Below are 22,529 nucleotides of genomic sequence, written 5' to 3'. Positions count from 1 at the left end.
CTGCTGGTGAAGGACTAGACTAGGACTGGAAGAAGCCAGGGCCTCCTACTCCAGCTACTTCGTTTACCTGACCCTTCTGGAACCCCTGCCCGCCCCTGGCTCCCAGTTCTTCTTTGGTTCTCTTGCCTGTATTCTGCTTGGAAATGTGCTGCCAACGGGTTCTTCACCAATAACAATAAAACAACAATAAAAATAATTAATGGTAATGACTTCTACCTTATTGAGGCCTTTGGAATGATATTTCAACAAGCTTCGTCTTTGATGCTATCGCAGGCGCTTTGATTTCTCCTCCTTGTGGTCCTGTGGTCCCGCCAAATGTTATGACATTCAGAGGTGGAGCAAACAGGAGCCAGGTTTCAGCTTCCTGCCGCCCAGCTTCACTGTGAGACTGGCTGTGGGAGGCAGGGCAGCCTGGCTGCGAGTTTCTGCTGCCCAGCAGCCTGAGGGCAAGGCTGGGATGTGTAGTGTTTCAGGATCCAGACTCCTCCTGTCCTGGGAAATGTGGGCAGCGTGTGAGCCGAGGCACGGGTCCTGGAATTGCTGCTCAGCGCAAGTGTAGGATAGAGAAGAAATTGGAGAGTGTTAATAACACCAGCCTTGTAGTCAAATGTAGCAAGTATTCATGCTGGGTCAAACATGGCATTACATGTCCCATGTTTATTATTTCTTTCAGTCCTCAGAATTGGTAGAGTGGGTGCTATCGTTTCCATTTTACAGATGAGGAAACTGAGACTCGAGCAATTACATTAGAGCATGCAGGCTGGAAGTAGCCGAACCCTGATCTGAAGCCCCACATGCATAGTTCTGGAATCCATGCTCTAATTCAATTTCCTGACAATGTTCAAACTTGACCGGACATAAAAATCACAGAGGAACTTTCACAAACTGTAGGTGTTAGAGCACTGCTCCCCATTGCTCTCCCCCCCCCAAAAAAAACAACCTAATGAAATCAGTTTCTGGGCAGGAGCTGGTGTCAGGAACTCTGTCTCTTGGCCCTGGAGTTGACCACCAGACTAGGAGATCTTGGAAAGCTGGCCCACGGTGGGGAGGCGCCCAAGTTCTCAGGCCTAGAAAGAAGGCAGAGGCGCCGCTTGTCCCAGAGCGGAGGTGCCTGCAGGTGCCCATCCTGTCTCAGCATTGTGGCTTCACACAATGATGGGATGTTTCCTGTCCCAGGTTGGTGGGATATTGAAAAGACATAGGAAAACAACACAGGATGTGGGGACTGAGGACCCTACAGACTGCAATCGGGCAGGATGCAGCCCAGATCACAGTGAAGTTCATGGGCTTCGGAGTAAACAAGAGTGGATTCAAATCAAATGGGAGACATTCACCAGCTACACTACCTATACAACCACAGTTGAGCATCGCCGCTGTGTGCACCGCAGTTTCCCTGCACCAGGAGAATGCAGGGTTCAGGGAAGGCTTCTTCATCAGTAAGCCTTCACTTCTCCTTCTAAAACTGTGGGGAAATCTAAGCCAGGTGCTGGTGGCTCCTGCCTGTCATCCTAGCCACTCAGGAATCTGAGATCTGAGGGTTGTGGTTTGAAATCAGTCCCAGTAGCCAAATCTGAGATGCTTCTTTTCAATTAACCAGCATAAAGCCAGCAGCGGAGGTGTGGCTCAAGTGGTAGAGCCCTAGCCATGGGAGAAAAAGCCAAGTGAGAGTTGCAAGGCCCTGAGTTCAAGTCCCAGTACTGGCACTAAAAAAAAAAAGGAGGGGGGGGGGTTGATAGAAATTATTCTTAACCCTCTCGCACTATATGTAAGCTGTATATCTTAGGAATTGTATCATATTGCACATAGTGAGTGCTCAGTGACCCCCCATCTCTTGGGTGATAGAGGTCTGAGAACTCTCCCTGTCTGCTGAAGTCCTGGGGCTTGACACAGAACAGTACAGGGGAGAATTGCCACAGAGCCTGGCTGATTTCTGTGGTCAAAGACCTGGGGAAAGGCCCCTGGGGTGGTGGAGAGAGTGGGGATGTTGAAAAAGAAACCACATTAGCATAAGTTGTAGAGGAAACCAGTCCTACCAAGGGTTTAATTCAGCTGTTACGGCAAGACTGGAAATGAAAGGGAAACCAAATTGCTATTGTGCATGGAGGTGACAGTTTCCACCTCCGCCCCTTTAACTCTGGGGTAAATAGTAATTACACTGCAGAAGGAGAAGGAGCCAGTTCCTCCTTAGCCACAAGCAGCCCTGGGAGAATCTGAGCTGTGGACTCACAGTCTTGTCTTTGGTTTTCCTCCCCTGCCCACTCCAGGTGACCTGGTCTCCAGAGCTATGCACCACATGCAAGGGCGCCACCCACTGTGTGCAGGCACCAGCCCTGCCCGCCAGGCCCGCCAGCCGCCGCAGCCCATCACCTGGTCCCCCGATGCTCTCCACACCCTCTACTACTTCCTGCGCTGTCCACAGATGGAGTCCATGGAGAACCCCAACTTGGACCCCCCAAGAATGACCCTGAACAATGAAAGGTAGGGATGAGCATTAGCCAACAGACTAATGACTGACCAACAGGATGAGAGGAGCCCAGGAGGAGGCCTGTGATGGTTCAGGTGGATGAAGTCCTGTCTGGTATAGAGGGTGATAGACATCTATTAACCCTGGCCGGTGTAGTGTGTGGTCTCTAGGGCTTGGAAGTGAGCTGGCGCTCTAAGAGAAGCACCAGGAACAGTGGTGGAGTGGTCACTGGGTGTCTGTCAGTGGCAGCTGTCACCTCTCCGGATGCTACTGCCACCAATGATGTCACTGTGGTCATGGCTAGGGATCTGGGCCACTTTGGCTCCGCCTTCTTATTCTGGAGAACATGGGACCCTGGCATGTTTGTGACCTGCACCAAGTTAGAGCTTGAATGGCCCCAAACCTGAGCCTGCTGGTCCCTCATCAGTGCCTTCTCTACAGGGTCCTGGTCCTTCCTAGCCAGGGACAGGATTACTAAGAACCAATGTACAAGTCACATCCTGTCCAAGGGGACCCAGTGAGGAGCTGGAGAACGGCACCCATGAGGATACAGAGGCCTGTCCCAGGTGCTCTGCTCAGAAACTCCAAACTCCAAACACCTAAAGGCTACTGTCTGTGAACTCAAAAGCTAGGTGCTTTGGGGGGTGAACCCATCAGGAGGAGGATGACCTGAGCCTTCACCGCCCATTGTCTTTGAGGATGACAGCAGCCCATTCCACAGCGCAGGTCCACTTTTCCAGGGCCTCTGAGAGCACAGAGCACGTGGGTGCTTCCCACAGCTGTTCCTTACGAACAGATGGCCCCAGAGCCAGGCAGCCTGGACGCAGAAACAGCTGTGCCGATCACCATCCTCGTGACCTTCGTGCAGAGCTCCAAACCTCCCTCGCTTGTCAAAATGGCAGCCGACACAAAGCAAGTGGAAGCATTGCAGGAAGGCAGCCAGTCGTGTGCCAGGCCCTGTGCTGAGCCCTTCACAGGCCGCTCATCCCATTCACACCATTCCAGGAAAGAGCCCCTCTTTCAGATGGGCAAGTGGAGGCACAGAGAGGCTCAGTAACTGGCCAGGGTCACACAAGCAGTGCTCTCCATAACCACTGTTCAACACTGTCTGTCACTGGGAGATATAAAGCAGTAATGGCCTCTTGCATATCCACGTGGTCTCAATGGTGACCATTACCACCAGAGTCATTACCACTAGTGTTATTACCACATCACATTATTCTATTCCTCTCAAGGTTGGAGGGCTAACTCCAGGCTGAGAAGGCCACGTGAGCCTGAACCAGAACAAGAAGACTTGCAGATGGGACCCCCAGCCATTGGGAACGCTGCCTGCGGTGGGAGGTGGAGCTGGGAAGTGGGCCTGCATCCCAGCTGGTTCTCCTTTATGGAGAAAGTGGTGCGGTTTCAGGAGTTGGCTGGAAAAGGAGAAGAGGGCAGGGCAGACAACTCAGAGGGAGGAATGGAGCAGAGGAGATCAACTCTGTTTTGGAACCTTCCCAGTTCTGACCCAGACCCAGGCACTCAAGCAAAGGTAGCTATGAGAAGAGGACCTGCTGCCCTGGGCTGGACTGCTTGACCCCCAGGCTGTGATGTGGTGCTGGGCCTCTGGCTTGGGCTGTGGGGAGGTGGGAGGTCCCAGGGCTGATGCTCTGCCCTCAGCATCTGGTGGGCCAGACTTCCTTATCTCCATGTGGTTGTAGCAGCTGAGTCGGAACAGCCACATACACATGTGTTTGTGTTTAGATACCTAATTATCCAGAAACCACATTATCTACAGCACAAGTCTACTGGTAGCAAAGGTATTTTTCCATGAATCATTTCAAATGACTATTCAATTCATAGGAAGTTGGAACACCATTAGGAGGAGGAAAAAATATACTAAAATTTTCTCATTTTAGAATGCTCTAAAAATACCTGAATGAGAAGGCAGCTCAATTGATGGCCTGGCTCCTAGCTGCTGAAGCTAGGAGTTCTTCAAACTCCCTCTGACAGGGCAGGCCATGGAGAGGGGCCTGGGTACCATGCCCCTCTCGGTTGGCACCATAGTGCTCTCACCAGAGGTCTGGGGAAAACCTTTCCCCCTGGAACCAAAGGAAACTGGAGAGCTGGGTGGTGTGGAACATGCCTGTAATCCCAACTACCTGGGACACCTCGATCAGAAAGATCCTGGTTGGAGACAAGCCTGGGCATGAAGTTAGGAGAGGTCCACATCCTAATCGATAAGCTGGGCATGGTGGTTCCTTTCTGTCTTAGGAAGGTCACAGAAGGAGGATACCCTCTGAGACCATCCCTGGGAAAAATAAATGTGAGGTCTTACCTTCCAAATGGCTACAGCAAAACAGAGCTGGGGGTGGGGGGGGGGGGGCTGGCTTAAGACTCATGGAGAGACATTAGGTTCAGTCCCCATTGCCTAGAATGGAAAAAAGAAAAAAAAGGGGAGGGGAGGAGCATAGAGTGTGCAAGAGCCTTGGGGTGACAGAACTTTGCTTTTATGAGCTTGGACCCCCACCCCCCATCTGCTTTGTTTCCTTGAAGCGCCTTCCTCTGTCCAACCTTAGAACACGAGACACTGACTCCACCAACCCAAACTGCACAGGCCCGTGATCCCAGGTGTGATGCAGGTGTCTGAGCCAAAGGCCTTCTGCACATTATAATGGCTGCCTGGATTTGTTTATGACCAACAACATCCCCTGTGCATCAGTTAGGAGCTGGGTTTGGCAGCCTAGCATGTCTCACAATGCTGTTCCAGTGTGCTTTTGTATCCCTGCTTAGGAGACACGTACCTGACTCACAACAAGGGTCTGTGTGTGGCCCCATCCCTGCTGATAAAGGAAGGCGGCCTGCCATCATTTCTTGTGTGTGAAGCGCATTGTGATGTCCCTGCTACATTACTTGCCTCATTCCATTCTGTTCTGGTTGGGGTTTGTTTTGTTTTGTTGCCAATCCTGGAGTCTAGATGTTGTTCCTGGGCTTCTTTTGCTCAAGGCTAGACCTCTACCACTTGAGCCACAGCACCACTTTCCACTTCCTCTGAGTAGTTTATTGGAGATAAGAGCCTCAATGACGTTCCTGCCTCAGGAAGCTGAGATCTAAGGATCATGGCTTTGAACCATGATCCTTAGATCTCAGCTTCCTGAGTAGCTAGGATTACAGGCATGAGCCATTGGTGCCTGACTAGGTTCTTCCTTTTAAAGGGCATTTGTTTTCTTTCTTTCTCTTTTTGAGACAGGGCCTGACTGTGTAGGCCAGGTTGTCCTCAAATTCATGATCATCCTGCCTCAGCCTCCTGATTGTAGAGATTACAGGCTTGAACTTAAGGACATTTCTACCTATTTCTGCCCACCACACACCAGCAAGGGATGTGCAGCCATTACCCCTATCTTCTACCAGTAGATGTGGGATACTGGCTTCTGAATGGCTTGCTAGGATTCAAACTAAGTTTCTGATCTCCAGGCCCTTTCTTTTTATGATACCAGGATACCTCTCTCTTTTAACTGCTGACACCTATCCTTAAAGCTATGAAACCATGTAAGTGGACTCTAGCCTCTGAGGCCCCAGCCCCATCTGCCTCTCTTCCTCTCTCCTGTCTTAGGAGTCTTTCTTGGGAAAGCTCTGCAGCTGGGCCTCCCTGTGCTTCCCAGGATGCCTTGCATGTCCCAGGATATTTTGCTCACTAGCGTCTCTACGTCTCTACCTGTGTCACAGGCACAGCACCAGCCAGTATTAGTCACAGTATTGATCTGCAGGGTGTGTTATCACCCAAGATCAAGCCCAGAAAGGGAAAGAATCTCCTTCTAAGGATCCAGGGGTATTGGGTTTCCCCCTCTTCCCAAAGGTCTGGAGGAAGATGGACCCCACTAGGAGGCAGAGGCTGGGCCAGCTGGCATAGCAGCCAGGGCTGGGATGCATCTTTGGTCACCATCCTCCTGAGGAATAAGGAGGACTGTGTAGACATGGCAGGAGGCCTGCCAGCTCATCAAAACATTCCTGGAAGATGGCATCAGCAATGGGAATGGAGCGAGAGATAGTGCTAGAGGTGTCGAGGGAGAGGTAGCAAGGAGGTGAACCTGTCCCTTGCATCTGAGCCTGGGGTCTGTGGACCAGACCAAAAATGGCAGTGGTGGTGATCCATCACCAGTCCCTTTGCTGCCCTCCTCAGCGCTCTTTGTGGCAGGAAGGGCCTGCTGGGGAAGCTTGGGGTCAGTGTCCAGGACACTTAAGGTGGACTAAGCAACAGCTGCTTTTATCTCCTCTGAGGGAGAGAATCCCCATTCAGAGGTGCGGCTTTGAGAACCTCAGTCCCTTCTTTAAGGCCATCTTTGTGGACAACTGGCGTGGGGTTAGTGAGCACACTTTTGGAGCTGTCCATAGGACACAGTAATGCCATGTGGGTACTAACTCTCTGCTTGTTAGCATGATTAGTTTTGTTAGGCAGAGCTATGACACAAGTAGGGGCCATGTGACAGGACGGAATAGGTGCCCAGGAGAGACAGGAAGCCAAAAAGAGCCAGTTAGGAGGACAGGAGAATGTGGGCAGAATGAAGCTGCAAAGCTGGGCCTGGCTGCCAAGATAAGGAGCAACCTGAGCTGGTGACTAAGCAGTGGTCCAGAAGTTTGTAGTTGGCTGCTTTCTTCTTTGGCCTTCTGCCCAGTACCTGGGGCCTGCGCCCTTCTGAGAGAAAAGCAGCAGAGGGTCCAAAAGCCCCTCCCACCCTGATTGCATGCGTGCTCTAAGGGGAGTTGCTCCTCCCAAGCCCATTCTACCCCCAGCCCCACCTCTAGATGCTTAGATTCTAGCATGTGGCGGGTGGTCCTGCCCTATCAGTCAACTGCAGAGACGACACCAGGCTGATCTGACACTCGGTCCCCAGTTCCCACTCTTCAGGGGCTACTTGGGGACTGATGAGGAGACAAGACAAAGGCCCATGTGAGATCTTGGCAGAAGAAGTGCATGTCTGGCCCAGCTTTTGGCTGCCCTGCAGGCTGAGAAAGTTCTAGAAAGTATGTGAACAGAATTTGGAAGGGCTGGAGCCAACCAAGGTGTGAGCCCTGTCAGAGATGTGAGCGAGGAGGCTTCCCTGCCCAGCTTGTCTCTCTAGGTGCGGTTTGGTTCTTGGTACAGTAGTAAAGAGAAAGCTGGCTGTACTAGCACTGAAGCAGTATAGTAAGACAGGTGCTTAGTACCTGCCATGTGGGGAAAAAAGTACTCAGCACACAGTGGCTGCCACCCTCCTCATCTTTATTGTAAGGATCTCAAACACATGTTGACACATTGGACATTGAAAATATGATCTCTTCCTTTAAGTAGGGACATTTTTATTTTATTTTCTAGACTCTTTTATTATGGAAAATTTCAAGTACATGTTAGAGGAAATAGTATAATAGACCCATTTTAACCCTTATCAACTCATATATAATCTTGGTTAATCAGTTCCTGCTCCTCGGATTACTTTGAAATGAATGCTGTTTTTACCATGTATTTTTTAGATATGGATTAAAGCATTTAACCTTAATACTATTTTTTTTCTTTTTGTTTATGTGGTGCTGAGGAATCGAACCCAGAGTCTCATGCATGTAAGACAAGCACTCTACCACTGAGCCACCTTCCCAGCGAACCTTAATACTATTATCACACTAAAACTAATTAACAATAACTGCTTAATATTATCAGATATCCAGGAGAGGAATGATTGAGTACAGCTCTCCTCCCCCTACCAATACCTCACTTGTTTTGTATAAAAAAAATCAGAACCTTTTAAAAATAACTACAGTACATCTGGGTGCTGATGGCTCATACCTGTAATCCTAGCTACTCAGGAGTCTGAGATCTGAGGATTGTGGTTCAAAGCCAGCCCAGCCAGCAAAGTTTGAGGGACTATTATCTCCAGTTTACCACCAAAAAAAACCCAGAAGTAGAACTGTGGCTCAAGTGGTAGAGCACTAGCCTTGAGCAAAAAAGCTCAGGAACAATGCCCAGACCCTGAGTTTAAGCCCCAGGACTGGCACAAAACAACAAGAACAACAGTAACAACAACAACAACAACAATAATAACTACAGCATGGTTGCCAACCCTAAAATTAAGGAAAGGTATTCTTTGCAAACATCAAATATCTAATCTGTCCTCACATTTTAAAATTTGGCTCTTGTTAAGTCCTTAACTTACCAATCTGCAATATCAGGTCTATCAAATACCAAGCATGTATATAGGTCAAGCATGACATTCCCTAAAATATGGCAGCATCCCAAGTGACATCTGGGTCAGTAACCGAACTACTACAGCTCCTCTGACTACCATTAGTATTGTTGCTAACATAAGCACTGCCATAATAACAGCATTACTACATGCTCTAACCATAACTCACGTTAGAGCATACATTATGACAGATACCACCTTAAGCACTTTACTCACTACCTCATATTTCCCCTAGTGCTCCTGTGCATCAGTAGAGAAGGGAAGAAAGAACATTTTATCCAACCACCAGTGGCTGTAATCCTCCTAGCTACTCAGGAGGCTGAGATATAAGGATCGAGATTCAAAGCCAGCCCAGGCAGGAAAACCTGTGAGACTCTTATCTCCAATTAACCAGCAAAAAAAGCTAGAAGTAGATCTATAGTAGAGCACCAGCCTTAAGCAAAAAAGCTAAGGCCCTGAGTTCAAGCCCTAGTCCCAGCACCACAAAGCAAAAGCAAAAACTTTCAAGTCATCAGTGGTAGGTCCTGTAGTAAATGCTTCAAGGTTAGGCTGAAAGTCAGTGGTTTCCCAATGGAGAGACACATCCTTGAAATGATACAGTCTAAGGGTCAAGGCCAGCCCCTCCTCCCTGGGCTCTGTGATCTGAGCAAGTCATGCTACCTTTCTGAGACTCCTTCATTTCCTCCTCGCAGAATGAATCTAGGTCTGACTTCTGGGATGGTTCCCCCAAGTTCTAGGGAGACACCCCCAAACACAAGCTAGCCTCACACTGAAGGAAGGTGCCTCTTTGTTTGATCCAGATGCAGAAAGGGACTGCACCCCTCAGCCAAGCACTTTCCATAAACCAGAGGCTATGCGTTCACTCTAAAGAAACAGGCTCATTAATCTTTTGCTCAGCTTTGCGAAAGTGTTTTCTTATCGAATAATAGAGATGATGGCAGTGGGGCTTCATGCTACTGACTTGTGATTCTCCTAAATACCACTTCAAGAAGATTTGCAATGTTAAGCTCTTTTCTCTCTTCCTCTCACTCTCTCTTTGTGCATTAAATTTCCATCTGCTTACCCAAAATGGAAGTAAATGAAATAATACTGGTGGGGGAATTAAGTACTTGCTTCTCCCCGCTCCCCCAGATTGGCACTTCTAGTAACCTCCAAAATGATCTGTTTAGTCTGCCAGTGCCCATGAGGAGGTGTCCCTCCTACCCCAGCTCTCCCATCACCTCACGCTCTCTATTGGGAACCATGGCACGGAAGTATTTGTTTACTTGCCCATCCCCTGTCCTCTATGAAGTAAGCAAGTAGATCTTCCTTGTAGATAAGGTATCCTTATACTTAAAACGGACCCTGGCACGTAGCAGCCAGGTTTAATGAAGTACATAGTAGAGATGAATGGTTGGGCTCTTTGGAGTCAGTTAATCTCCTAAAGCCCTATTCCCTGAACCTGAGGGACTTGACCTACTTTCAAAGGATTTGGAGGGAGATCAAATAAAGTAATGGACTTGTCATGGACTATGCTCAGCCACATAGGATAGCTGCTAATGTCGATGTAATGATCTATTATCATAAACCCTGAGAACTAAAATGACTAAAGCATGCTTAATACACAAATCATCCAAATATATTGGCGAATTTAAAAGTCATGTGAACTCAGAATGCCTGTCTTCTCTATCCCTCTCCTTTGCTTGTCCACCTCCCTCCTCAGTCTATGTCTAATCCTAACTCAGCCCAGGCACCAGGTGAGTGACAGGATGAGGACCATCAGATGTCCCAAAGGACTTCTGTAAGAATTGGTTAGGACAGTGACATCTATAATCCTTAGATTTATCACAGCCTACTACCAAAGATTCCCTAGGATTCTACAGCCTGGATTTTTCTCCACCTCTTGGATCAAAGATGAAGCAGACTGCCAGGCCCTGTGTCCAGTCAGCCAATGGTGCTTGGTACCCCAGCCTCTGGCTTGCTAGTCTGGCCATATGCTATGCGTGATGGGCTGCTATTGCCTGCCTGGGCGTGGCATGGTCTGCTTCATCCTCAGGGGCTCCAAGCACTGAGACAAAGCCTGGGAAGCACTTACACAGACAGATCCTCATCACAGCTCCTGGAAAAAGCTGTGTCTGTTCCCACTTACAGATAAGCAGCCTGAGGTCCTGAGAGGGTCCTAGGTCATGGCTGAGAAGAGACAGAACTAGGCTTAGGCTGGGAGGTCCGATGAAGGTTCAGTGACTTCCCAGGGTCTACAGTGGTAAATCCCATCTCTTCCCCAGAGAGTGAGGGTGAAATCCAGAGCCAAGTCTCCCATCAGCTTCTCCTCCACCCTCTGTGACTTGGGCAGCCATCCTCAAACTCCTTGGGGCCTGGAGTTTGTTGGCTCGGGGTGACCTGCCTGAGTTACGAGCATCTGCCAGCATCCAAGAATTAACAAGCCAACAATTGGGGGGCAGACAAAGGAAGTGGCAGTGCCAGATGACAGAGCACGGAGACAGGACAGGATCCTGGCCCGGCCTTTGACAAGTGTGCCCCGGGGCGGCCTGTTGCATAGGACTTCCTGTCCCATTGTTGGACCCACCAGTCCACAGAGAAAAAAAGACTGAGAACTGCCAGGTCCCGGGCTTCATTTCTTTGTGGAATATTGTTGGGGTTTTTTGTTTTTGTTTTTTTTTTTAATAACACAGGCAGCAGCAACAATCCCCTTTGTGTGCAGAAGACCACTGTGTGGGGGAAATCCAGCTCTCGAGGGAGTCTCAAGGCTAAGCTGGAGACATTTCAGACCCAAAGGCTGGGGCAGGATGGGAGCTCTGGTCTATCTGGATCCCGGCTGAGCTGGTTTCTGACCTGCTCTTACTTGCCTGCCAGGCGACTTGTCAGATTTCTCTCCTCCCACAAGACCAGTCACCTCTCAGAGCTGTCTGTGATTCCCCATGTTCACTGCAGCCGATTTGGAAGGTGGACCCTAAACCTTCTTGAATCTGGGGTATACCTCCTGCAGGTCCTGCTCTAGGCCATGTTTAGGAACTGATAGGACTTTGAGTACAAAAGTGGAAGTTTGGGCAGAGGGGTGAACCTTCACTCTATCAGGCCTCCTCTGAGTTTCTGCCAGCCCAGAAGCTCACAGTGTTTCCAGTTTGATATCATGAAAGACTCCAGCATATTTGTCTTGTTTTCTTTTAAGGGCCAGACTTATAGCCTTTGACTTGCTACGTAACCTTGGTCATGTGGCCAAACCCCTCACAGCCTCAGTTTCTACATTTAGAAAATGCAGGCTAGTGATCCCCCGTCCCTTGCAGGTGGCTGCAAGGATCAGAGACCTGTAAGGACGCAGATGGCCTCTTTCTTGCCTGGTACCCAGTAGATCATCTGCCAATCACCAGTGTGGAGGGCTGCCCAGAAGCTCATGCCAGAGGCCTCACTGAGGCTGCAGTTAGGATGCAGGTACCGAAGGCAGGGTCAGGTTCACTCAGGTGCCTGCCTTGCCTCTTCCTCTTTCCCAGACTGAGTTGGAACAGACACCACCCATCCCTAAGGCCTCATCCCCATCAGCCCACCCACTAGCTACCCACCAGGGATCTCCCCTTATTCCTGTACATCTCTGTCGGTTTCAAAAGCCACATTGCCCCTGTTTCCTAGAAGTTTCTAGAGACAGACTATTTCTTTTCTTTCTTTCTCTCTTTTTTGTTGTTGTTGTTGGTTGTGTGGTTTGAACTCTGGGCCTGAGCCCTGTCTCTGAGCTTCTTCTGCTCAAGACAAGCATTCTACCCCACTTCAACCACAGTGCCGTTTTTGGCTTTTTTGAGTAGTCTCACAGACGACTCTTTCTTTCTTTATAGAACTGAGTTCTGAACTCGGGGCCTTGTGCTTGCTAGGCTGGTGCTCTACCATGGAGCCATGCCTGTAGCCCTGTTTTTCATGGGTTATTTTTAGAATAGGTCTCACTTTCCACCTGAACATGTGCCTGAATGGTGATCTACCTACTTTAAGCTAGCCATAATTTCTGGGATTACAGGCATGTGCCATCACATTCTGCTTCCCTCTGCCTTGCAGACTTTAATGTATGAGCTCGCCTGAAAACTGTGATCCTCCTCATCTCAGTCTTCCATACAGCTTGGATGACGGATGCATCCATGGTGCCCAGCTGTAGGTTGGGAAGGGATCTCATACACTTTTCTGCCTGGACTGATCTCAAACTGTGATCCTCCTATTCTCAGCTTCCCAAGTAGCTAGGATTACAGATGTGAGTCACCAGCACTCAGCTAGAAACTTCTCAGGAGACATTCTGAATGAGCCACTTTTCTGCCTCGGACTTTGGAGAATGGAGAGTACAGGTGCTGTGTGATTGTACTCAGCTTCCCTTGAACAGAACTGCACACTCCAAGAGCCCTATTCCTGCCCCCACTGCCCAGCAGGCATCCGTAGGATAAATAAAGCAGGACAGCTGAGCCCTGAGGGTCGTCCAGAGGTTGCCTTGTTGGCAGAGGCTGAGTGGGTGGTAGCAAATGCCCACGACAGAGAAGTGTGTCTGAACAGGTTAGAGGCCCTCAACCTGTCTGGTGTCCAAATGGTAAGAGAGCTTATGCTCTCTGCTGAGCTGCCACAGACACCAAGCAGGGAAAGAGAAAGTGGGTCCTGTGGGTGAAATGGGGTCCATGGGGCAAGAGAGCTCTGCCCGGGCAAAACAGAAAGAGGCCTGCTGTCACATTGCTCCAGCAGTGTGGCAGAAGCAGTAGCCGTCTGCTGGGCTCTAGGCAGTGATGCTAGGAACGAGGGGGTCTGAGAAATGGGGGTAAGGCCTTCCCTGCCGCATGTAGACCTCACCCATATAAAATGCTTCCTGGAGTCCAGCCCAGCCACCAAGGACAAATGGCCTATACCACCCGGAACTCTCAAGGCTCCACGGACATCAGCACGACTACATCTGCCTCTTTCTTTGCTCAGCTCCTGCTCCAGCCTGACATCCAGCTTCCTTCCCAGAAACAGATCTAGCCTTAGTCCCTCAGGAACACCACCACCTCACCCTCCCCCTGTCCCCCCCCCACCCCAAAAAGCTGTTTCTTTTGTGGGGAAGTTCTCCTACAAAACAGCAAATCAGTCACCTTTTATCTTGGCATGCCTTTCTTCTTATCTGAGGAAAACTATGTATCAATACCCTAAGCACTCCAAGTCTCCCAGAACAAAGGACAAAAGAGGCAGGGCCCTCACTTCTCCAGAAAGCTCTGAAAGCCTTCAGGAGCAGCTCAAAACTAAAGCAGAGCCTTGAGAACACAGCCAGAGGACTGAGCCTCCCGGAGAGCTTGCGTGGGGCCGGCACACTCCATGCCTGAGTGGAGCCGGGAGGCCTCAGTGTCTTGGGGAAGACCTCCTGCTACCTGCAGTGGTCAGCACAGGCCAGGCAGAGGGATGTCTGTGGACAGAGGCTGTCTAGCCGGGAGCCCTAACACTGGTACAATACAGTTCTATGTTCCACATAGTATCATCCTTCTCTTCCCTCTCAAAGTGGTCCCATTTGGGTGACATATCAGTAGATGTCCTTCAGTGTATGGTGGGTTATTACATCCCCATAAACACATATTACTAAATCAAAAATGCATTCAACTTTCCCTTCCTTCCTTTGTTTTTATTTCTTCTTTTCTTCTCTCTCTTCTTTATGTCTTCCTTCCTTTCATTCCCTCTCTCTTTCTCTCATTCTCTCTCTCTTTCTTCTTTCATTCATTCTTTCTTTTTGTTTCTGGAGAAAGGAGCTTGCTGTGTAGCCCAGGAACTTGGAATCCTCCTGCTTTCCCTTCCTGAGAGCTGGGATTATAAGCATGAGCCACTGCACCTGGCTTACATTCAGTGCTCAATATATCTGACCTGGCAAAGATCCTAACTTGTGTAGCCTACCTGAAATGGGCACACTAGTATACAGTTGGGCAAAGCCAGCTAACACGAAGCCTTTTGTCCTCCTTCTGTTTAAGACAAGGTCTCACTACTTCAGGCATGTTGTCCTGGACCTTGAAATTCTTTTGCTTCACCCTTCTAAGTGCTAGGATACAGTCATCATCAGATCCCAAAGCCTACTTTTTTAATAGTCATGTTAAATATCTTATTTATTGAATACCGAAGGTGAAAACTGGAATGGTTGTATGGGTGCACTTTAACCCTCTTCTAAAATAAAAAGGTCATAAGTCCCTGATTGTAAGTTAGGATTGTTGTGTAAAACTGCTGTCATACCACACATTCTCCCTAAGTGAAAGTTGGTGAATTGGGGTCACACCATCAATGGAGCAGCAATGGAATGGATGGGAGCTTGTATTGAGGTACCCTGCCATCCCAGTTCTGCATGACATGGGGCAAATCTCTTGCCTCTCTGGCTTTGTTTCCCCATGTAGAAAGAGGTCACAAGAGTAGCTGCTTTATAAAGGAGGTATGAAGACTACACTAGCCAATGGCTATCAAGGATTTAGTGCCGAGGCTTGCTTAGTAAACGCTCTATAAACATTAGTTCTTTATGGATGTTCCCTTTGTCACATAATTGACATTCCTCAGCTAACTGCCAGGCTCCCATTGAGACCCCAAGACTAATCCAGGAAAAAGCACCCATAACTTGGTTGTGTTCTAGTAGCACACACATCTATAGTCCCAGCTATTCAGGAGGCTAAGGCAGAAAGGATCACTTGAGCCCAGGAGTTCAAGACCAACCTGGGTAACATAGTGAGACCCTATCTTAAAAAAAATTTTTTTAAAAACCAAAAACCTTGGCCTAGGTATTGGTGATTCACTCCTGTAATCCCAGGTATTTAGGAGTCAGAGGTAGAAGGATGTAAAGTTGAAGTAAGCCAGACACTGTCTCAGAAACAATACCAAAAAACAAAAGGGCTGAGGGTATGGCTCAAGTGGTAGAGTGCTTACCTAACATGGCTTAAATAAAAGTGTCCTCCAGGGCTTGCTGTAGAGCCCGGTGGTATATCATGTGCTTAGCATGCACAAGGACCAAGACTTAATCCCCAGCATCAAGGGAAAAAGAAATCATATGCATAGTGTATCCGAGCATGCTTTATCTAGAGCTGTAATCGGTACCAGATGAGCTTTAATAAGAAGTGTATTTTCCCCCCCCAGAAAACCCATCGCCTGCCTCAAACAAAAGTCACCTGACCCCAAGCAGCGATGCTGCCTCGGGTCAACTTCTGGCTCAGCCAAGGGGGGGAGACAGGCCTGGTCTGGGGATCCAAGAAGAGAAACATGCCAAGCCCTGACTCAAGCTGAGCCAAACCATCCTGGTTTACCAAGCAATTGTAGAAAAATAATTAGTCCAAGATGTGAGGCGGAGTAGAATCGCTTCCTTTGTGCTGAGCGTGGGGTTTGACTACAAGGGGACAATGTTAGTTTTATTCTGCCTGGGCGTTTTGGCTTGGTTGTGGGCCGCAGTGGCACTGTGGAAATCTCATGGAAGCCATGGAGAGCGGGGAGGGAAGGCCTATGCTGCCTCTCCAGTCTCTGCTTGGGGAAATCGGGCCATCTTGGCAGTGCTGCTTTCCATCCAGCCTTGGCCCCTGCCCTGGCCCCTAGGCAAAGGGATGTGAGAATGGCGTGGGAAGGGGGCACTCTGGGGAAGTGACCCCACACAACCTGGGAGCTTGGCTCAGCCTCTCTCAGAAGGTGGGCAGAGCTGGTAGAGGAATTCAGGGCTGAGGCTGGCAGCTCTTCCCTCCATCTCATCTGCGGTTCTCAGGCTCCTCCTTTCCTGGGTCTGGAGGGGGCTCCGAAGTGGGTGAGGCTGTGCGCAGGGGCTAATGGGGAAATACCATAGGGAGCAAGCCCGCAGCAAGAGGTACCCCCTCTCCAAGTACCCCCAGCGGGGGAGCCAGGCCCACACTCCGGAATTTCTGTGCTGACAGCCAAGGGGAGTCGGAATTGTGGCCCATTTATCCCAGACTGAGCTTTGACTCTGCTAGTCCTTCCCAGCCAGTGGGCACGTCCAGGCCAGTTGCTCCCATGGGGATTCAGACGGGGACAAAACTGCCAGGCACAGGCAGTCCACACGCCAGGTCGGAAACCGAGCGTGCAACTCTCCCCTGTCTGAGTCTCAGCCTCACAGCCTCCAGTTCAGGCCTCTGCCCGTCTGCCAACCTGATTCTCGCTCCAAGGCCCCTACCCACGTCGAGAAAGAACAGAGCCTGCTTTAAGCTGAAAATGGAGGTGTTTCCTGTTCTCCGTTGTTAAGACACTGCTTACAGGACTGTAATTCTAATAAACCATATGCTTATAGAGTCGGGCAGGGTTTATTTTGTTTTCCAAGCTGCAGGGACCTCTTAAAAGCAAGGCCTTAAGAAGTTTATTCTCCTTTAAAAAAAAAAAAGGATGAAAATGGGTTTTGCCATCTAGGTTCTGTTGAGGGGCTTGATGAGACCTTGGGATTGATTGATTCAGTCTGGCTCACCAATAGGATTCGTTTAAATGAAGAAAAGACAAATCCCACAGTGGCTGTTGGATCTGGCTGTGTGATCTTGTGTGAGGCCCTTAGCCTCTCTGATTCCCATGTTCTCCTTTCACAGTGAGAAATACATAAAAAATCATTTTGCTGCTATTTAGCCCACAAAGACAAATGCCGCCAGAAAGCCCAGGACCCTTTCTGGCGGCTTTGTTAGTCACAGTGGCGGCCAGATTTATCTGTGTGGGGTGAGGTTGATGTTTAAATACCTGAAGCATCCAGAGTGGAGGTATGGCTGCAGAGCCATCAAAGGCCATGTCTGATGCCCCACGCCACCACACCTGGTGTTCACGACCCATGAATGCACCTTCTTGTCAGTCCTTTCCCCTCTGCAAGTTCCTTCACTACCAAACCCGCGTGCCAGAAAGTCTGCTGTTCCCCTCCACAGAGGGGTTGCATTTGTTCTCTGTTTTATGAGCTGGCTTGCAGCGGGGTGGCACGCAGTCTGCCGTGGGCACAGACTGTTTATGTGTGCGTGCTGGCTACTGGGGAGAGGGCAGAGTGGGTTGGCTGGCCTAGAAGAGGCTAGAGCTGAGGCATTTAACCCCACCCCCACCCCCACACACAATTCCTATGGCCTTTTGGGCTATTGTGTGTTTTCTCTACGGAGAAATCATAGTTAATACTTACCTCGAGCGTACTGCGTTCCGCCGGCTGTGCTGAGCCTGCTCTGGCCTTCTTGACGATGACGTAGACCCAGTTTGCTCATGGGAGCGATAAGGCAGGCAGCCCGCTCCGTCACAGTGTAAATCACTGGGAGTACATTGATGCCAGCCGGGCAGTCCCGCTTGTGAGCCACGCACCCAGCCTCCGTTCAGCTGCCGCCATGTGGAGTCTTGTCTAAGAGCAGAAGAGTTCTTCCCTATGGCACGTGTATAGAAAGCAATCACTTAAACCCTTTCTTCATAGAAAAACAGGCCCCAAAAGGGGAATGTTCAGCCCCAGGTTTTCAGAGCCCACTTCAGTTGGAGTTAAGGAACTAGAATTTTCTCCCAATGAGGATTCTGCAGGGGAGAGAACAAGGTCCCTCGGTCTCTGGATCAGAGGGTACATGCAAACTAGACACCATGCTTAGGATTTACCAGCTCACATGCCGCCAGGGGCAGAGTCCCAGCCCCTTCCAGCCCCCAGCAGTGTTATTGGGGACCTGCTATGAAGTCCCCAAAGTGGGGTTCTGGAACATCTGAGCTCTCAGACTCTTTCCCGAAGTCCCCCAGGGCCTGCAGTGTTTTCATAAGATATTGCTGGTGTTTTCCACTCTCATCTTTCTCACAGATATCTAGGGGAATTTTCCAGGAGCCGTGTGACCTGTAATAGTGTCACCCTGATAGCTAATGGGGTGTGTAATCATGCATGCCAGCATTTTCTTACTCTCAATGTCTAATATAGTCAATAGAGATAGGTAACACACACTAACAGAAGGTCTTGGGAAGCCATGATAATTCTTAGGAGCATAAAAAGGTCCTGAGTTGGGGACAGGGGACAACTAAGAATGGCCACTGAGACGTAGTCCACCAAAAGGAAAGCCACAGGCAGCAGAGAGAGGCCGTCCTGCACCCCGACTCAGGCCCTGGCTCTGCACACATCTTCACTTCAGCATGGAAGGGCTCACAGCCAAGCTCAGCCTAGGGGAGAGGCAAGAAGCAGGAAATGGCCTTCTCTGGAAGGGAGCAGAGAGACCCTGAGGGTGATGCGTGCCTCACTCCCCTGGGCCCTCTACTCCAGGGGGATAACGTAAGAGGCGGGAGTTTTCATAGGGATTTCCCAGAATGTCCAGCTCTTCTCAGCATGCACAAGTGGGTAAGATGAAATTTCCGAAAAGGAAACAGTAGCCTAGAACTCACAGCCCCTGAGGAGCATGCTGCTGAGAGAGCCCATAGATTACTTACTGTTTCACCTGCCCAAAGAACATGGGCCAGGCTAAACCAAGGAGGAAGGCCTGAAGAGGTTGCTATGGGGGCAGGCCTGGCTGGTGGAGTATTAATCAGTGTTCCACTCAGGAAATACAACCACACTAAGTATTTTGAGCAGGAAGGAACTCAGCTAGGGCAGAAGGTACTAATAGGATTCTGAAAGGGCTCAAGGAATAGATTCTAGGCCGAGCCACCAGAAAGACTTCACGAACACAGAACTTACCTAGTAAGGGCATTGCCCCAAGAGCAGACCCTAGAACTCTGTTTGAGCATATGTTCTTGGAGACAAGATTCAAGATGAAAGCTAGAATGAAGAAATCTTTTCTAAAGTTGGATACCAGTGGCTCATGGCTGTAATCCAAGCTACTCAGAAGGCTGAAATCTGAGGATCACAGTTTGAAGCCAGCCTTAGGGGCAGGAAAGTCTTGTAAGGGTTCTTATTTCCAGTTAACCACCAAAAAGCCAAAAGTGGGTCTGTGTATCAAGTGGTAGCATGCTAAACATTGAACAAAAAAGCTAAAGGCCAATACCCAAGCCAAATTCAAGCTCCAGTATTGGCGCAGAAAAAAAAAAAAAGAAAATTTTTTCTATTACTTTGATCAGTACTACCTCTAGCACACAAGAAAAGTAGAAAACAAATAGAAAGATGTTGATGGGCTGGGGAAGACCTCATGCTTTGAGGACCTGGTTTGCTAGCAAAAATCAAATAGACACAAAGTAGCCTCTGCCTTGTGTTCACTTGCCCATTCTTTAAGGAGTAGCCTCTTAATGATGAAACCCAATTTGCATCCAGAACCTCAGCCGCAAAGGAGTCTGGCAAGTATAGTTTTCCACTTTCCAGACTCGAACCAAGATGGCTCAGTGCCACACAGAGCCCTGTATGTTCCCGGTCCCCCCCGCACACCACCATTTCACATGTGTTGGGTTCTGACAGGCATGAAGCAGAGAAGGAATCGCTGCCATCTGTGAGGCATGATCTCCCCTACTCCCTCTCGGATTTCCCCCGGTACAATGGAGAGATACCCACTTAGAGGTTTAGTAACCACACTTGGCGCTTTGTCTTGGCTATTAGCCACGGCAAGGAAGAATGGCTGACAGAACCCACAATTATTTTTTTCTTTACATCAGTCTCCCCCACTAGGGGTTTAACTAAAGCCTTTTCCTTGGATTAGGGGGGTGGATAGACAGCTTACCTTCCAGCCTTGCATTATGAGAATTATAACAAATGTTAAAAAAAAAAAAAGACATGTGAGGGGAATTCAAATCTGTATGTAGATGAAGGGAAGGATAACTCATGAATGGCTTTTCCTTCTTAGATGACTCGAGTTCCCCCATAATTTCCAGCTTCTCGGTCTCACAAGTCAACACCATGACTTTGAAAATGAGATGTCATTCTTTGGGGAGCAGAACTGTGATTTGATCCATACCTGAAAAATCTGATGGGTTACACTAGGGGCTGGCGTTCATCCACACGTTCAGTCATCCCTCAAACCTATGGTGTCAGGCCACAGCCCGATACATAGATGAGAAAGTTATCACTCTTGACCTTAGAGCTGGTTGGCTAGGCAGGAAGGTCAGACACATTCCGTGCTAAAAGAGAGTTCAGAGGACCTAGGGGCGGGAAAAGCTTTTTGGCCACTGGAAAGAGGTAGCATTGACACTAAGCCTTGAAGAAGAATAAACGGGATCCAACAAACAGAGGTGAAAACGGATGGTTCTCATGAGTGGTTCTCTGATGGTTGCAGAGCCTTGAACACTGGTGGTCTGCTGTGTCGGACACTGGCCCTTGAAGACCAGGGATAGTGAGGCTTTAATGGTATTTGGCCCCATACACACACAGGCATGAATACACACACACTCACACTCATACACACACACATACACATCAGTATTTTTTGAGACCAGTGAAGTGATACAGACTCAGATGTGCTTTCTGCAAGAATGAGACTAGAACTTCAGAGGAATTGCCCACGAGAACCATCTTCAAGGTCACATCTGATTATTCCTGGGTTTATTTTGTTTTAATGGAAAGCACCGTTCACCCTCCAGGAGATGCGTTTATAACCTTGAAGATGACCTAAGCTTTTGGAGGCCTGAGATAAGTGATGAAGTCTCCAGTGCCGGCCCGTAGCTGGCGTGTGAGGTAGCTGAGGCCTGCGTTTCCTCTTAGGTGTCGCCAGGTTGGAGAACTTCGCTGTGTGCTGGGGAGCATGGTGCTGGTGGCAGCGCAGGCCGGTGCTTCAGAACCCGGGGTATCAGCGGAAGTGGAGTGTGGATGGGGCCTGGCTGTTGGCCCGGGCCTGGTGCCCACTCCCTGGATTGTTTAAGAAGGAGGAGGCCTTGGGAGGGAGGGACCAGGAACACAGGCAGCCTTGGAGGCCTGTTCTTGAACTGTCATCAGAGAAAACAGCCATGAAGGGCAGGATGCCAGGGCCTCCTTCTCCCTGCGACCCATGGGGGAGGGGATATGAGCAATATTCAAGCTCAGCCCGCCAGGCTGGCGGTGTCCACTGAGTCCTGAAACCAAAGACTGGCTGCTGAGGCCTTGAGAGATGTCAGGCTGTTCAAGCCTGAGCCCACTTCGCCACCAGGGTCTTGCTAAAGCTGATAGGGGACAAGATAAACCTTCCCCACACAACTGGCTGAATGGGAGGGGGGTGGGGAGAGGAGGAAAGACCCTGTGCCTGGGGGCTCTCTCACAGCCATGGTGAATGGCGCCCCCTGGTGGCATACAGAGTGCCTTCAAAAGGTGTCCCCTGTAGCTCTCAGCTGCAGCCCTTGGTGGTGGCCTTTTGCTTGCCTCTTGCACTCCCTGAGCACTAGCCTTGTGATTGTAGCCGCATCTCAGCCTGGGCTGTAAGCAGGGAAACAATGACTGTCCACTGCACGCAGGCAGTATGGTGCACATCACCTAATCCAGCCTCACAACACCCCTGGGAACAGGTGTCACCCACACTGCAGGCTCAGGAATGCTTGTTCGGAGCTGCTAGTTGCAAAGCTGAGCTTGGTGCCTGGCCATGATGCTCTTTCCTCTGAACCCCACCTCCCTGAGACAGTATCTCCCCTCTGCAGAAAGGAGAGCCTCCCTTCGTGGATGAGCTCTTGTGGCAGGGAGGGAGTGTCAGAACCCCGGATGTACATGGCGGTGACCCACTTTTGCCACTTTGGAGGGCCTGAGACCAAATGTGCCGCAGGGCTCCCCCCCTTCAAGGAGCGCGTCCCGCAGGCCTGACCTCTATGTGCCCCTTCACAGGCCCTTCATGCTGCTGCCGCCGCTGATGGAGTGGATGCGCGTGGCCATCACCTATGCCGAGCACCGCCGCAGCCTCACGGTGGACAGTGGGGACATCCGGCAGGCAGCCCGGCTGCTGCTGCCCGGCCTGGACTGCGAGCCCCGACAGCTCAAGTAAGGAACAGAGGGGAAGGAGGGCTCACCCCCATGTCCAGCCGCTGGCGATTCCCCTCCCTTCTCCTGGTGGCCAGGGCTGGGGAAGGCT

General features: G+C 49.8%; 1 protein-coding gene across 1 annotated transcript in view; it reads left to right on the top strand.

The window, feature by feature from the left end:
• The window catches only part of Abtb2 (ankyrin repeat and BTB (POZ) domain containing 2), a 163,518-nt gene that overhangs the window by 121,456 nt on the left and 19,533 nt on the right, over positions 1–22,529 (top strand). The window contains exons 3-4 of the mRNA XM_013019642.1: positions 2,265–2,478; positions 22,286–22,438. Of these exons, the coding sequence (XP_012875096.1) occupies positions 2,265–2,478; positions 22,286–22,438 (367 nt within the window). The remainder of the gene's footprint in view (positions 1–2,264; positions 2,479–22,285; positions 22,439–22,529) is intronic.

Source organism: Dipodomys ordii, unplaced genomic scaffold (assembly GCF_000151885.1).
Source record: "Dipodomys ordii isolate 6190 unplaced genomic scaffold, Dord_2.0 Scaffold46, whole genome shotgun sequence".
In the NCBI taxonomy this organism is placed as follows: domain Eukaryota; kingdom Metazoa; phylum Chordata; class Mammalia; order Rodentia; family Heteromyidae; genus Dipodomys; species Dipodomys ordii.
Note: the sequence above shows the minus strand (reverse complement) of the source record. Positions and strands in the feature narration are given on the sequence as shown.